Below are 17,892 nucleotides of genomic sequence, written 5' to 3'. Positions count from 1 at the left end.
TATTTTTATTCAGATAACTTTCAGAATTTCTATCTATAAAATGTGTTAAAGTACAGTTTGATAAACCCAATCTACTTTCTTAATTTTTGAAAACAAACACAGACTTGGTTTTTATTATCTAATTCCTGATACTAGACTATCGCAATGAACTTTTAGAGCCAAACCATAACAATATATATATGACTAAAATATGATTTCTATATATAGCAGTAAGAAGCACTGATTAACATTTTGGGTTAATTCTCTTGACTTACTGAACTTTTTTGGAATCTTTTGTTGTGTTACTTTGAGCTGGTGCTGCCACCTGATCTTTAACAACCGTTGGTTTAAAGAAAATATCAATATTGTTATCAGCATCCGATGAATCTTTGTCCTTCTCTCCTAAACTTGCTGCAGGAGTTGTCGGACGACCAGGTCGGTGTGTTCTGTTCCGTCTAGGACGATCTTTGCCGAGGTGAGTTAATGGCGCCACTGTATCTAAATCAGGTAATGATGATAATGGTGGATCAGCCTTCAAGTTTTTAGCAGGAGTTTTAGATACAGACTTGTCAGCAGGTTTAGCCTTTGTCTCATTCAGAGATTTAGTTGCTGGCTTGTCAGCGGGTTTAGCAGGTGTATTGTCTACAGATTTAGGTGCTGGCTTGTCAGGAACTGATTCTATAATTCTCTCAACAGGCAAAACTGAAATAACAACATAACCTTTATTTTACATGAAGAAATGATTTAATACTCAGGAAAATAAATCCATTTAAGGTGGTACCAAACAACTTCACTTTAATTAACTTGGCTCGTTTAATTTTTATAAAATGTTGACAAAATATTTACTTTGACCCTTTGACAAAAATATAAAGATTTTTGAAAACTTCAACCACACACTTTATTGAAAAAATTTCATTGGATATGTAGCAGTTTGACAAACACTAATTTTGATCATTGAGAAGCTTAATATTTTTTTAATATATTTTGACTAAAATGTTCAGCTGATTTTTACAGAGTTATGTCCCTGTAGTGTTATGTACCACCTTAAAAAATCTTCTCACAAAAAATGTGTAATAGTAATTGTCCTTATTCAAAGCTATTGACATGTTTCTATGAAACTTTAAATTTATTTGTTTCTGTATACTAGTAGCCACTATATATAATTGGTTCTATGATAATTCTATCATGAATGTTTCAAAAATTGAACTTTTAAAAATTGTTTTTCTTAAAAGCAAAACACTAATTTTGTTGTTTTTTATTTTATATTAAAAAGAAGATCATGTATAAAACATACCATCTAAGTCAGGGAGTTTTGTAAGGTCTTCTTGGGATCCAACTGAAATAAGCAGAAAAAAGAACATAAGAATTCTATATCAATATTTTATCCAAACAATGCTGATAAAGTCATTAATATTTCACATCATTTAATTAAAGCAATAGGGTATTGTTTATGCAAATAAACTATGTGAAGATGAGGATTACAAATTAAACAAGTGCACATCAATAGCAACATATGTTCATCACCACATAATGTTATTGTCACCAAAATTCAAAGCTAAAATGGCAGCTGTAGCATAGAGTGAATTAATAGTACAAATACTTATAGCCATAGACTAGTTAAACTATTGTTGGACATTTTTAATAAATTATATTAGAAATTCCAAACATATTTACTGAAAAGATATAAAATAATATGACACTCACTACCAATTTATCAACATAATTGATCATCAAGAACAGTCAGACAAACGGTTCAGGTTTTAACCATCATTAAATTATACAAATTTTGAACATGCTAATGTAAAGAAGATTTTCCATGTGTTTAAACATAAATTCGCTTGTATTTATCTATTGAAATAAAAAAAGTGAGTTATGTCTATCCAAAGGAAGTAATATTAAAAAAAAAGAAAACCTGTTTTAGTAAATGTCTAAAATTTTTACCCCATTTATCTCATAAAGAAGCACATGAAGGTATCTTTTATATCATATTTTTTAATTGATTTTTAGTTGAAAAATAGCTTGTATGTAAATTTTTCTTGAAAAAATCACCATGGGATTGAAACTTTATGGTGTCCCGGTATGCCCTTGATAGAGGTATGCCCTTGAAGAGGTATGCCCTTGATAGAGGTATGCCCTTGATAGAGGTATGACCTTGATAGAGGTATGACCTTGCTAGAGGTATGCCCTTGATAGAGGTATGCCCTTGATAGAGGTATGCCCTTGAAGAGGTATGCCCTTGATAGAGGTATGCCCTTGATAGAGGTATGACCTTGATAGAGGTATGCCCTTGATAGAGGTATGCCCTTGATAGAGGTATGCCCTTGATAGAGGTATGACCTTGATAGAGGTATGACCTTGATAGAGGTATGCCCTTGATAGAGGTATGACCTTGATAGAGGTATGCCCTTGATAGAGGTATGACCTTGATAGAGGTATGCCCTTGATAGAGGTATGCCCTTGATAGAGGTATGCCCTTGAAGATGTATGCCCTTGATAAAGGTATGTCCTTGATAGAGGTATGCCCTTGATAGAGGTATGCCCTTGAAGAGGTATGCCCTTGATAGAGGTATGCCCTTGATAGAGGTATGCCCTTGATAGAGGTATGCCCTTGATAGAGGTATGCCCTTGATAGAGGTATGCCCTTGATAGAGGTATGTCCTTGATAGAGGTATGTCCTTGATAGAGGTATGCCCTTGATAGAGGTATGCCCTTAATAGAGGTATGCCCTTGATAGAGGTATGACCTTGATAGAGGTATGCCCTTGATAGAGGTATGCCCTTGAGAGGTATGCCCTTGGTAGAGGTATGTCCTTGATAGAGGTATGCCCTTGATAGAGGTATGCCCTTGATAGAGGTATGCCCTTGATAGAGGTATGCCCTTGATAGAAATGACCTTTACAGTAGGTTTGACTATAATCAAATATCTATCAGTACAAGATTAATATAACAAAATAGTACATAAAATTGAGAATGGAAATAGGAAAATGTGTCAAAGAGACAACAACCCAACCATTGAACAGACAACAGTTATTTGAGATTTCACAGAGATTAATGTAATTCAAATTAGAATTCTGTACGACAAGCTTCTTCATATAAAGAAATAAACTGAAAATAAGAGGTTAGCTGTCAGTTGTAAGCAAGTGAAAGGATGTTTGTTAACATTTCAAACACATCTGAGATATATACTAATTGTAATCAATGAAAATATTAATCTGTACTCACAAAATAATTATTTACTCATATAAAATTATCAATAGATTTAACAATAAACAATGTTATTCTATGTTGATAAAACTTTAGTACGTTTTTCTATATGAACGGGATTTTGAACAAATAAGCATAATTCACCTGCGGAAAAGAATATTCACCGTGCATAACGTCGCGTGCTTTTAATTTTGGTAAAAAAAGTTTGATGTACAATTGGTTTTTGATAAATAATTGCCATTACATACATTTATCTGTATTCTATGAATATGGGTTTTAAAAGATAAACTAGTAATTTTTGAATAAAAAAAATAGGCAATAATATACAATTACTGTCTTTTGTTTCGGTAAATATGTGGTTTAATTGACTTTTGAAAAGTCAATAACACTACACATTTACCTCATCAAAAGACAGTAATTGTATATTATTGCCTATTTTTTTTTATTAAAAAATTACTAATTTATAAACAACAAGAGTGCACACGCTGAAATGTCTCGCCTTCTTTACTAATCATTCATATTATGTTGATAGACCTAAATATAAAGCTTTATTACAACTGTCACATAAACTCAACATTAACCAAGAAAACGAAACATTGATCAATGAACCATGAAAATGAGGTCAAGGTCAGACGAACCATGCCAGGCAGACATGTACAGCTAACAATTCTTCAATACAACAAATATAGTTGACTTATTGCTTATAAATTAAGAAAAACAGACCAAAAACATGAACACTTAACACTTAGCAATGGACCGTGAAAATGAGGTCAAGGTCAAATAAAACCTGCGTAACAGACTTATAGATCATAAAATATTTCCATACACCAAATATAGTTGACCAAATGCATAAAGTATTAGAAAAATAGACCAAAACTCAAAAACTTAACTTTGACCACTGAACCATGAAAATGAGGTCAAGGTCAGATGACACCTGTCAGCTAAACATATACACCTTACAATCATTCCATACACTAAATATAGTAGACCTATTGCATATAGTATAAGAAAAACAGACCAAAACACATAAACTTAACTATAACCACTGAACCATGAAAATGAGGTCAAGGTCAGATGACACCTGCCAGTTGGACATGTACACCTTACAGGCCTTCCATACACCAAACAAACAAGACCTATTGCTTATAGTATCTGAGATATGGACTTGACCACCAAAACTTAACCTTGTTCACTGATCCATTAAATGAGGTCGAGGTCAAGTGAAAACTGTCTGACAGGCATGAGGACCATGCAAGGTACACACATACCAAATATAGTTATCCAACTACTTATAATAAGGAGTAATTTAACATTACAAAAAATCTTAACTTTTTTTTCAAGTAGTCACTGAACCATGAAAATGAGGTCAAGGACATTGGACATGTGACTGACGGAAAGTTCGTAACATGAGGCATCTATATACAAAGTATGAAACGTCCATGTCTTCTACCTTCTAAAATATAAAGCTTTTAAGAAGTTAGCTAACGCCGCCGCCCCCGCCCCTGCCGCCGCCGCCGGATCACTATCCCTATGTCGAGCTTTCTGCAACAAAAGTTGCAGGCTCGACAATAAAAATTCTGTTTTCAAATAAAAAAAGGACTGAAAATATCTTTATATGTATTATAGTCAGATATTTTATAAGAAACACAAAACGACATGATATCTTGAAATTTCTAAAAAAGTTAAATAAGAAGAGTTTCCATGGTGCTATTAATTGTCTCTGGTGTGATGGAACCTTGAAACAAATTTCACTGATTTTGGACTTTTGTAATTTGATAATTCCTAGATTTTTAGAATTTTTAAGAGATCTTGAATATGGGTTTTTTCATACAAAGTTTTGTAATCTGATAATTCCTTGGTTTTTAGTATTAGATGTTTTTCCCTCTTTTTACTTTAAAATACTACAGGTTATATCTATACATTGAACATGCAGGTCAGGTGACTTTTCTGACCAATACCTTTCTTCCCATTCTTCTGCTCCACTTTTTTGGTTTCTTTGGCATCTTTAACTGCTGTCACGGTAATATCATGACCATTTGATGTACAAGGTGAAGGCGGGGGTGTGGTGTCAGGATTAACACGGTTGTAAACTTCTAAAGCTTTTATTACGTGCTCTGCTTCTACGGAGGAATCAAGCAAGGTTAGCTAAAGCATGACACTACAAAGTGCTCAAAACTCAGAGTTAATATACTCCCTACACCACAGCTGATATTAACTCTAAGTTGTGAAAAAGATTGACAAGAAGATGTCTAAATTTGGTATGGTCAATAGAATTCTTTCATAAAAAAATAGTTTTCATTTTGTTACACATAAAATATGCATATTCATTTTAATTTTTAATTTTGATTAAAAATACAAAATGCAGCATTTCTTACATTTTTTTTTAATATCAATGACAATTAAAGAGTAAAAGCAAAGAAAACCTATGACCATACCAAATTTGTTTCATTAGCTTGAATCATATAGCTATAGAAATAACTATTATTTTACATTGTGCAGAAAGCATCATGTGAAAATGATTTTCAATGATTGAAATATACATATATGTACGTGTGCACAGGTGTACTTTAAAACTTTTTTTTTTAACTTAAAAAAAAAGGGTCCGACATTTATTTAGTGAAATTTTTTTATTCACGATCTTCCAAAACCGTGAAAGCAGCAAGCCTGTGCTGTAATTTTATAGCATCAATAATATGGATGACTTGGTGATCAAAATTTTCTTATTTTCACCGACTTGTTCTAATTACATAAAATCTGTTTGATAATAGCTTCAAATATGAAATTGTTGTTCATAAAAACTTATAACTTTCATATAATATACTGTGGATTCATTTATTTTCGTGGGTACCAATTTTCGTGGATTGAGGGAAACTTGCATGTTCGAGGATATTTAATTTCGTGGTTTTGCCGAAGTCTGCATACCAGCCTATAGATAATTTGTTATTCGTTGAACATTTATTGGTTTACCTGTTCCCACTTAATCCACGAAAAATGGTATTCAAAAGGTAATAATGAATCCAAAGTAAATGAAATAAATGAAATGCATTGTACACGTTCATATCTGAAACTAAGACATTATTTTGTTTACTTGGAAGAGAAATATAAGTTATCTTACACACATGACTATTAGTCGACTAGCAACTACAGGAAACATTTTAAAGAGTTGAAGCAGTGAAACCTTTCTATGTCAAACCATGATTTATCTCAGTAAATAATGTCTACTTTTGACATTAGCATAAATTATCTCAACTTATGGAGGTTAATTCTAGAAAAGATTTCCCTATATAAAAATAGATCTTGGAAGATGATCTCAACTTTATAAAAGTATTTCAAGAAAGGTTTCACTGTATAAAGAATAACTTTTAGAAGATGAGATCTACATTATAAAGGTTAATTCTAGAAAAGTTTCATTATATATTAAAAGAATAGATCTTGGAAGATGGTTTCTATTTTAAAACCTTACTAGAACACACCCGCGAAATCGCTGGCATTCAGAGCGTATTTGAAAGGATGTAAAGTGTTGTAGGCAGAATTTTGTAAAAGATTTAATTACTTGAAAATTTCAGGAAAAGTATCAAAAGTCATAGGTACTTGGGGACAGGAAAATGTTTTTTTTAACCCTCCTCCTTTATTTCCAAAATTCCCATTTTTTGTTTTCTATTAATTTCATTATGAACATACATTTAGTGTACATGTATTATGAACATTCCAGTCAGGAGCCTGTAATTCAGTGGTTCAGTGACATTTGTTTTTCGTTCATTTTTTGTACATAAATAAGGCTGTTAGTTTTCTCATTTGAATTGTTTTACATTGTTATTTCGGGGCCTTTTATATCAGACTATGCAGTATCGGCTTTTGCTTATTGTTGAAGGCCGTAAGGTGACGTTTAAATGTTAATTTCGGTGTCATTTTGGAATCTTGTGGAGAGCTGTCTCATTGGCATTCATACCGCATCTTCTTTTTTTGTGTAAAACATTTAGTGACTTGAGAATTTCAGAAAAGGTATCAAAAGTCATAGGTAATTTGGGACGGGATAATTGTTTTTCTAGCCCGGCTCCTCCTTTTTCCACCAAAAAATCCTTTTTTTTTGGGTTTGTTCTCTATTAATTTTAGTGACACATGAATAATTTTATCGCTTATCTGTATATTATGAACATTCATTAAAAGGGGGGGGGGTCGGGGCAGAGGCCGATTAAGGCCCCCCCCCCTTTTCTGGAAAATAATTGGTTGCTTATATAGAGAATCACTGAAGCATGACCGGAGTGGGCCCCTCTTAGGCAGTCAACGGGCCCCTGCGTATGAAAATTTCTGGATCCGCTACTGCGGAGGGGCCCTGATCCCAATATCCCGGGCTTAAAAACACGAAATCCCGAGGTTCTGAATTTATTATACAAATTAAATATCTCGACATCCCGAAAATCAAAAAAAGAAATCCCGGATCCCGAAATGGTCAATCCTGAAATTTCGATCTTAAAAACACCCGTTCCAGACGTCCCGAAAGTGTATTTTCTATTTACAGTCAATTCTCAGTTTAATAATTGATCCACAGGGGTCATTGATATATTATTCAGACCCTCTCTATTAAATAAACCATGTGACTGCCGTGGATAGTAAACTTAAAAATGATATCAGACAGAAAATACACTTTATTCGTAGTATATGTATTTGTTTCAAAGTAAAAAAAAACCCACAAACCGGAGGTCTAATCTGACTTAAATTTCGTCCAATGACGGTTAAAAGACAGAAAATACACTGTATTCGTTATTAATGTATGTTCAAAGTATACAGAAAGACGCAAACCGGAAGTATAATCTGACTTAAAATTTTGCCCAATGACGGAAACATATCCGGACGTCTTTTTTCTCGTTTTTCACCCAAAATAACTCAAGCTGAATAATCATATGAATGGATGACAAATGAGATTATGCACTGTACCCACAGGACACAGAGGCATGATGATTAATGTATTGTGGAAAGAAGAGAAGCGACACCCAAAATGAGGTCTTCTCGTTTAATAGTATAGATGAGGCTGTTATATCATAGAGCATGTGATGTTAGTATTTTTCTGTCTTTTAAGGGACTGAAGTTTTTTCTAAACACACTGAATGAAAACTGACTCCTTTCAAAAGTGTTTACATTTTCTATGTGAGCCATGTGTACTTGAAATACAAAGGCCTCGGATATTTTTCTCTCTTTTCTGATACTTTCACCCAATATCTTTAATAAAACATTTCCATTCCAAATTCTTACCTATTACAGTTGGTGGTCTTTGTCTCCTGTTGTTGACAGTTTTTCTTTTTGATGCAATATTTGGTGTCTCCTGCAAAACAAATATATACACTTATTTATGACGGTACAATTAATATTTCAGACAAAAGTAATAAATCAAATCATAATAGAAACATTTGTTATCAAACAGTTACTCTTCTTTAAAAATATGACAATTTATTTTAATTATTTCTTTTTATTAAACAAAAGTTGAAAGCGAAATCTATTTCAACTTAAACAATCTCTAAAACATTTCAGAAGTTTAAAATTTCTGAAAAACAAATTCAGGTATTCAATACAGTTTGGTGTGTAAAGGATTACAAAAATAACTAAGGAATGGCAAGGTAAAATTCTAAAAATTAACTATAAAAAGCCTTGAATTTAGCTGAACAAAAGAATTAATTCAATAAATAAAGTATTCTGAAAACTAAATAGGTACAAAACTTGACTACCGGTAGTTGCTTTCATATATCTCAATTTCTAAGCCTCACAGAAATTGTATATTCTAAGACGTGGCATGCTTTTCCATGTTTAAATGTGTACTTTTAGATATATTTTAAACTAGCTTTAATTTTTATAATGTTATTTTTACATAATATATTTCATAATATACCAGAAATTATATTTAATATATAGCTAAACTATAAAGGATCCTGTTCAGTATAAATACAAAAATCAAAGAGGAAAGTACAGGGTTAACATGGAGCAAATATATGTATAGTCTGAGTTTAAAGGTTACTCATCGCAAAATTGTTTCTCTTTAACTTTTCTGTGCCACAAATATTCAAACTGTTGTTCTATGATAAAGTTCCATGCCTTATGCATGTGTATCAGTATTTGCTTGAGCACATAGAACACAAAGATACACTACAGACATTCATAAGTTGAATAGTTAAGAATTATAAAACATTAATACATTTTCTTTTGAAACTAATAAGCAAAAATCATAAATGTGTAATAAATAAGTAACAGCTAATTATAAGCCAGGAGTGCATGATATGTCAGTCCACTTTATCAAATCCCTTTTTCATGACATAAAAAAAACATAAATCATAATGGCCAAGAGAGAATAGTCAAAATCATAAGGAAATATAATTTTATCAGTGAATAGGTAGTTCAAAACAAAAGTCAACAAACTCAAATTTTTGTATGAAACTGACAACAAAATGTCTAATACCTAAGCCAAAAGCTCATTATAATTAGTCTTTATATTATTTCACAACAATCTGTCAAAGCTAATATAACCATTTATCCTATGACAGTGAAAAAATCTTATTCATGACAGAACTGGAGATTACAATTAATGTTAGATATATTTTGCCTGTGTAGCATGTAAACTATGAAACTTTCAAGATCATGGACAATATTCAAGGGAGAAGGCAATATAATCTTCAAGGAAATGGAATGAGAATTCTTAGATCATTATGTGGATGGTTTTTATGTACCGTAATCCGTCGTGTATAGTATGCATTTGTGTATAATACACCCCCATTTCCACCCCTCTCCTCCTTCATCATGAAAATTGTAGCTCACTGTAAAAAGCCTTTGATAGGGAACTTATAAACCATCTATAATCAGTGAGTACAACCACACACATCCCCACTCAGATGTCATTTATAACCAATGAGCACCCCCACACCCCTAATATAAATGGTGTCATCTATAATAAGTGAGTATTTCTATATATGGGTTAGAAATGATAATAAAACTGTAAGGATAGTTATGTAACACTGTAGTAACTCATCAGTATATCATAAACTTACGACAGGTGTAGAGAAAAATAAAGTCAGACCAGGAGAAGACTGAACCATGCAATGAAATAAAATGAGACAGAAATAAAAGTCTTAACAAACAGTATTAAGGTGACTTCCGATACTAAGGGAGATAACAACATTTTACTGATGTAAAACTGGTTCCCGTTTAAAAATTTAGGATATATCGCCTGTATATCTAGGTCACGGTAACAGTTCCGATGTCGTCTGTTGTCAACGTGTGTAAACAACTTCCAAGTTACAGCTCATCGCTCAGAAGAAAGGAAGGTTTATCATAAAGGATAAATGCATGCGTTCTTTAAAAATAAAGAATATGAATAGCTTCAGCCTGAAAGTTCACACAGTCTTAAATGATTCTCAACTTATAATATCATATGATATAAGTTTTTGAGAGTTGGAGAAATTCGGCGTCCGATCACAGACAGTGATGTTTCGTTTGACGGAACCTGGAAAGAAGGTCGACGGCTAGCTCTGATGATCACCTAGCGCAGAATATGTTCGTTAAGATGCAAAACTGTCCCCTGCGGATACTGTCTATGAACGGAAATACGACCTTCAAGGCTTGGGCCAGGAGGTGGAGGCCGTGGAGCATTTTGTCCATACCATATCGTTGTAGCTGCAGTGCATGTAACCTGCATATCATGTGTGACAGTGTAGAAACGAGGGGGAAAATGGGACTGGTGGATTTGTTATCAATTCAAAAGCTGCACATGGTAAGAGAGTTCAATTTTCTCTTTATTATATATTCTCTTTAGACTTTACACATTTTACTGGTTGGAGAAGGTGTATGGTTTCATGTCTTGAATAAATGAACCTGCCCCACACCTCTCTTTTTCTTTCTTTAATTCCCCTCTATTATGGTCTGGGGTTTATGTGGTTTGAGGGTAAAAAGCTTTATTTTGAGGGGAAGTGCTGCCCAAATTTTTTATGAAGCTGGACTTAGTAATTTTTCTGGAATTTTGCCCCTGGAAGTGGAAGTTATTTATCATTTTTGCAATGTACACAAAGACACCTATACATAAGGGGCTTTTTAGTTTTGCATCCAAAAAGAGAGGATTATTTTGTAAATACTTATTTGGTAGCAATTATATAACCATAAATAAAATTAGAATTGAAAAAGTAAACAATTGCAGTCACAATGATTCATTCACAAAAATAATGTTTTACAAACTTAAAATATTAGTTTTCTTTATTTTATAATCAGAATTTTCATATTAAGTCATCTTTTGCATGTGATCAGAGACCAAGTGGTCGGAAACCTAACATATTTAGTCATTTAGAATGATGTGTAGAATGCAGGATAATGCATGAAGGCAAAAAAGAAAATTAAGAAGGGGGGCACCCACCCTCATTCCACATTATTAGAAATAAATGTGAGTCTGTGATCTATAAGAATAAAGGTAAACATGAATTCACAATCATATTATATAAATATAAATTGAAAAAATCAATTGTATATTCCAAATAAAATTATGAACTCAAGTCTAAATAGTTGATAGTTTATCTAATTAACCAATACATGTGCAGACTGACATTTCATATCATATTTTTCAGGAATGATACATGCAGGAATTTGTGCCACACATTTCAACAATTTCCTTAAGTGATTGAATGTACTGTCTGTGAATTCATCAGCCATACTTAAAGAAAGAGGAGAATTAAACTGGAAAGAAAATATTTGCAGTTGCAAAAGAATCCTGTAAATAAATTCAAGAGAAGAAACAGTTTTAAACATGGTTAATTTAATGAATAATTGGAAGGTAATTAAACCTTTAGTCATATAATTCATAAATTTTCCTAAGTAGATATAAAGTATAATGAGGACCATAATTATATTCATATTTGCACTTAAGCAGTCATAAAAATGAATTAACAGATCTTGGTAATAATTTCAAGTTTAGGGTCAATATTTCAAATCAATTTTGTGGTAAAGCATTGTTATATATACTTGAAGACTTTCATGTATAGAACATGACAGAATTTGTTTCAACAAAAATATTGAACTAGAATTAGTTACATATGTATAATTTAATAAATGAAATCTATATTAATGTATAATTTCAACAAATTTAATGAAACCTATTTGGTTTTGAAAGCCTTTATACATATTATTATTACAAATTTCATTGTTAACAGCCTGAGTTTCCAGTTAATTTTAAATGTAATATGTTTTAGCTATAGTATTTGAAAACTGCATGCACTTTTATTTATATATATTTGTTATCACTTTTTTTCATTAGGTTGAAGCTAGTTATGTTGCAGAATTGCAAATGTTTGGTACTGGTTGAAACTATGAAAGTAATACAGGTAAATTTAAAGAATTTAGACTTTAACTTTATTAATAGAAAAGATATTCCCAAATGTCAAGGTGAAAGTGGACATTGTAGATTCTAAACACCCATGTGAAAGCAACAGTCTTCTATGGTGAGAGGATGCCATACTTAGCAATGATCTTGTTATTATATGGAATATGGCTTTTTTTATCATTATTTTCACTATTTTGATATTGAACAACCAACATTGATAAAAAGTAATATAAAACTCTCACTTTTTATGAATCCTATATTATCTGATTATATTAATTTACTTATTTAATTTTTGTTATATTTGTTATCAATTGTAGGTCTCATGGTCATCATTTAACAGCAGGTTATTAGCAGCAGTTTTGTAGAAAAATGAAGGATGACTGTCAATGGTAAATACATACATTTTAGGATAATTACATGTAGTTACCTTTGAAAAAAAATTTAGGTTCCATTTGAGACTTTTTAATCTGATAATGGTGTTTTGCAGGCATTTATAACATTTCTTTTTGGACAATATATTTAGTAGACTCAACTATAAAATGTAGGATCATGTAAACTTGTACACAGATGTCACTGACCTACATTTTCCACTTCACTGACTTTGGTTACATTAAACATCCAATTTCATATACAACAAATGTATATCTCAGCAACTAAAAGGTGTCAGATCATGCAAACTTATATATACACTCTCAGAGTCTCAGTAAGTAACTCAGCTTCCAGGCAAAAGAAGGTCACAGTGATCCACATTTTACACTATTGATTTGTACTTTATTTTATGATTTAAATACAAAGTATATTATCAAGACTGCCACTGGTTCTTATGTGCCACAATTCTGACAATGAAGATAACTATGTGATGTAGATAACTTATGTTTATTTCAAACTTGGTCACATGCTGTATATATGTAAATTTTTACCAAAAAGAACAGTTCAACTGTTTTGATTTAAGGTACACATATATGGTAAAGGTCACACCTATTAAATATACATGTATACCTTGAATTTATTTGCATTGGACCCTATAATGCTCCCTATATCATTTATATTGTCAATTATTGCATTCCAAATTGCCATTGTTCACAAAACAAAAACCACTAAAAAGGATGGCCATCATATGCAAAAGCAATATAAAATGCATACCCATCAGCTGGCCTAATTATTGCAATCACTTCAAAAACCTGGCCATATATCATATTATAAAACTCTTAATGAGTACCTTTGTTAGTCAGGTATAATATAATCTTTTTAAATTGATGTTGTAATGCATGATTGGATTAATTTTGCACTCACTGAAATATTATATAGATTTAGTAGTTTATTAGTATATATTACACCTTTTCATTACAGATAAATAAATTAAACTTTCAGGTAAATGCAGCAACAGAATGTTCCCCTGGAAAATTTACGTAGAAAATTTGGGAAAGTATGAATAAGAAATTAGAGAGGCAAACAGATAACCAGAAAACAAAGATTTTGAAAGAAAAGAATTGCCACTAATAGTAATATGCTATATCTGACTGGGAGCAACATGTACTATTCAATATGGAAGGATTGATAATTTTGACTGAGAACACAGTGAACTCTAATAATGTTTGACTATCAATAAGTACTTGACTGAATCAGAGGAGTAAACTATTTACACATTTGTAAATATAACAGTTATATGTTTGCTTGATTATTGAGGCATTCAAAATAAAGAAAGTTGAAAAACCTTTGAAAAAGTTATAATTTCATCATTTTTTGGTTATGTTACTATGACAACTGAAATATATAATGTATTATCATTATGCTTCATCAAACTTAAATCATTAATTGTGGATAAGGTGACAAAGTCTTTTTTAATCCATTTACTTGCATGACTGTTACCTATGAATCGATAATTTAAAAAAAAATATATTTGGTGATTTTCGCTAACTTCTGAGTAATTTATTTTGCTCATTTAAGACCACAGTAATGCTAATATAAGCTGCATTACAATGTATCATAATATTTGTTTACATTTACATAGAAGCCATGTGTTGTTGGTCTGAAATCAGGGTATTTGATCTGCCATTGTCTGTTAGGTTGTTAATCTTGCACATCAGAACAGTGCAAAAACTTGAATTTTCCAACTTCATGTCCTGTTGCCATGGTAACCGTTGTTCATAGAAACCAAAAAATTGTTCTCATTTGATTGCCTTGTGAAACTGTATTATTCTGTGTTAGTTTAACAAAGGATATGACAACATATGTCACACTTTGATCACCGATGACGAAAGATATACAAAAAACTGCTGTTGATCATTGTTTCGTTAGGGGTCACAAAAACATTTTTCGTGCAAAAAATAGTCTGGTGACCCATATTTTTTTTAATTTCTTTTTAAAGCTCATTGTTATGACCATCTTATGTCAAATTTAAAAAAATATTCATTGGATCATTTTTTTGGAAATTTAAGAAAAATAGAAATTTTTAACAAAATCTGTGGTTTTTTTTGTGGAGCAGTGTTGATGAAATTAGAGACGAAATCAATGAAAATGAATAAAACTGCCATTATTTGTGTTTTATTTACATTTTAAATAATAATTTTGTAATAAATGAAGAACAAACCCTTCAAAATACTTTCAAAGGCTTGAAAAAAATCCAGAGTTTCTACATCAGGTATGTATTTATGCATACACGTGATGTACCAACTTTGGTGACCGTTACCATGGAAACGAGTCTGGTGACATACTATTTTTAACTCAAATTTTCATAGAGGCCATTGCATAGTATATGTATGCAAATTTTAAGAAAAATTCAATGGTGAAAAAAAATTTGCTATATCTGTAGGGATCCACCTTAAATAAATAACAAAATACAACATTCTAAATGCAAACTTGGCTTTTTCAGAAAAGAAAAATATAGTTTAAGTTCATAAAGTATATAAATATAGAGCATATTATATACTTATGTATTACAAGTCATAAATATTCATAAATTTTCATTCAAAGATATTTTTTTTTCTTTTCATACAACAAGAATATTTTTTCTTAAGCTTGTGCACTCATAACTTATAACTTACTCCTGTATTCTTCGTGGGGGTTTGCTGTCACATAATATAAATTTACATTTTTGAAAATATTTTGATTTGAGTTTTATCTTATTTTGACATTTAACCAACATAAAAATATATATCACAAACAAAGATCTTGTTAACCATTCTTAAGATAAAATGGTCTTACCATGTAGCTCTTGATATACATTTTATTTAACCTTAATTCTATCTGTTAGATGTAACAGATGTTAAATTAGAAGCATCAAGATGCATTAAAGTTTGTTTCATGCTGGAACTGTTTAGTTTATCATACCTTATTTGGTCGAAGCTTAAAATAAGAACAGAAAATACACATAACCAATCAGAATGGATTTCTATAACTCAGAAGTAGATGTTTTCTGATTTTCTTCTTGGACAAATCAAATCAAATAAGTTTTATATTAAGTCTGTGAGTTAAATAACTACTGGTATACAACATAAGCTCTGAGCCAGCTTTTATACCGACATTATTGGATGTCAACCATATGCTGTAAATTATTACAAGCATCTTTGTTCTGAAAGGTAATTAATGCCTCGAGCAAAAAAAAATTTGAGCCCCATTTATGATTGCCTGAACAGTAATTTATGCCTCCGGCATCAATATCTGAGCCCAGTCCATGACAGTTATTAAAATTTCCAGGAACCTATTCTAAATAATTAACTGCATGGTTTTTAACAACCTTGACTGGCTGGTATGCACTTGAATAATTGTTTTTTTCACAATCCTAAATCCCAAGCAATGATATCCTTTATATATTGATTGAGTGTTGGTTGCTTAGCGTATCCACTTACAGCAGGAGAACTGTCAGACGATTTGGAATCCATTGATTTTAGATCATCTGTACTGTCTTTCTCTTGTTTATCTCCCTTCTCTGTCTCTTTTATCTCTTCTTTCTTTACTGGTCTTCCTTGCTTACTCTTTTCCAGGTTCAAATGGTTTGTCTAAAAGTATTAAGTAATACCAGTAAAATTAGTTTTCAAATTTTTTTCTTAAACATTATAATTGCTAACAAAACATACATGTCTTATGCTAGAATTTAACTGGAAGCATAAATAGACTGAAGTTTTGTTTCAAACAAGTCTTTTTTTTCATAAAATGGTTTGTCATTCTACTGATAACATGAATATTACAGAAGTGTTAATTCCCCCCTCCCTCCCATCACTTCCAAAAACAAATTATGCCGCTTTAAGTTAGTAACTGTCAAAAATTTGGCTCTTTTGTGAATGTGCACATTTTTCCAATTTCTTTTTTTTTAATGCAGATATGTCACTTTATAAAAATTTAGAAAATATCACACACTTCATTTTTTCTAATTTGTGAAAATTTAAATCACAAAAATACTGAACTCCAAGGAAAACTCCAAACGGAAAAAGTCCCAAATCAAATGGCAAAATCAAAAGCTCAAACACATCAAACGAATGAATAACAACTGTCATATTCCAGATGTGGTACAGGCATTTTCTTATGTAGAAAATGGTGGATTGAACCTGGAAGTAACAGTTTTGCCCAGAAAACCACTGAATTAAGCAAGTAATATCTAATATATTAAATCTCTATAATTAACTAGTAAATCTGGTACTGGTTACACCAGTCTTCAAATGATGTACTGTGGATTCATTTATTTTTGTGGGTACCAATTTTCGTTGATTGATGAAAACTTGCATATTCATGGATATTCAAATTCATTGTTTTGACAAATTCTGCATACATTCCTTTAGAAAATCTGTATTTCGTTGATCATTCAAATTCGTGGTTACCATCTTCCAACGAAATACACGAAAATTAGTATCCAACGAATATTAATGAATCCACAGTAATTGACAATACTGAGTTATTTCAGGGTTACTTATCAACAATTTAGTCCTCAATTGTCAAATTTTGTGAGCAGAAATAGACATCAGGCCTGCATTTACACATATGTTCAATTTTAGTCATAAGATGTTTTGTGAAACACAGGCCAGGGTATTAAAGTTTATTTGCTATACCTGGATTCATTAATATTCGTTGGATGCCAATTTTCATGGATTTCATGGCTACAATAGAACCATGAATTTAAATGTTCAACAAATTACAAATTTTCCTTAGAAATGTATGCAGACTTTGCCAAAACCACGAAATTAAATATCCATGAATTTTCAAGTTTTCAATAAACCACAAAAAAATTGGTACCCACGAATATAAATGAATCCCCAGTAGTTGATTAAATGATATATTACCAGTTTTTTATGACTTGATGATAAGTTTTCTATCACAGCATCTACAACTCTATCTGATAAATGGGCTGCTACTGCAAGGTTCAGTTCACTG

The 17,892-nt window shown here is 31.5% G+C and overlaps 1 protein-coding gene and 1 long non-coding RNA gene across 5 annotated transcripts in view; one reads left to right on the top strand and one right to left on the bottom strand.

Annotated features, from left to right (window-relative positions):
- The window catches only part of LOC139524733 (F-actin-uncapping protein LRRC16A-like), a 75,511-nt gene that overhangs the window by 18,595 nt on the left and 39,024 nt on the right, over positions 1-17,892 (bottom strand). For 3 of the 4 annotated variants that reach the window (XM_071319777.1, XM_071319778.1, XM_071319781.1), the window contains exons 26-33: positions 17,802-17,889; positions 16,377-16,526; positions 15,859-15,873; positions 15,573-15,596; positions 8,433-8,502; positions 5,141-5,302; positions 1,274-1,315; positions 255-681 (exon numbers count right to left, since the gene is read on the bottom strand). In XM_071319777.1, the coding sequence (XP_071175878.1) occupies positions 255-681; positions 1,274-1,315; positions 5,141-5,302; positions 8,433-8,502; positions 15,573-15,596; positions 15,859-15,873; positions 16,377-16,526; positions 17,802-17,889 (978 nt within the window). The remainder of the gene's footprint in view (positions 1-254; positions 682-1,273; positions 1,316-5,140; positions 5,303-8,432; positions 8,503-15,572; positions 15,597-15,858; positions 15,874-16,376; positions 16,527-17,801; positions 17,890-17,892) is intronic. The other variant, XM_071319779.1, reaches the window with a different exon arrangement.
- LOC139524752 (uncharacterized) lies at positions 10,311-14,579 on the top strand. Its single transcript, XR_011664852.1, has 5 exons — positions 10,311-10,935; positions 11,777-11,982; positions 12,463-12,529; positions 12,846-12,917; positions 13,900-14,579. It is a non-coding gene; the product is annotated as an uncharacterized lncRNA (long non-coding RNA).

The sequence above is a fragment of the Mytilus edulis genome, chromosome 5, assembly GCF_963676685.1.
Source record: "Mytilus edulis chromosome 5, xbMytEdul2.2, whole genome shotgun sequence".
In the NCBI taxonomy this organism is placed as follows: domain Eukaryota; kingdom Metazoa; phylum Mollusca; class Bivalvia; order Mytilida; family Mytilidae; genus Mytilus; species Mytilus edulis.
This window is presented reverse-complemented; position numbering and strand designations above follow the sequence as displayed.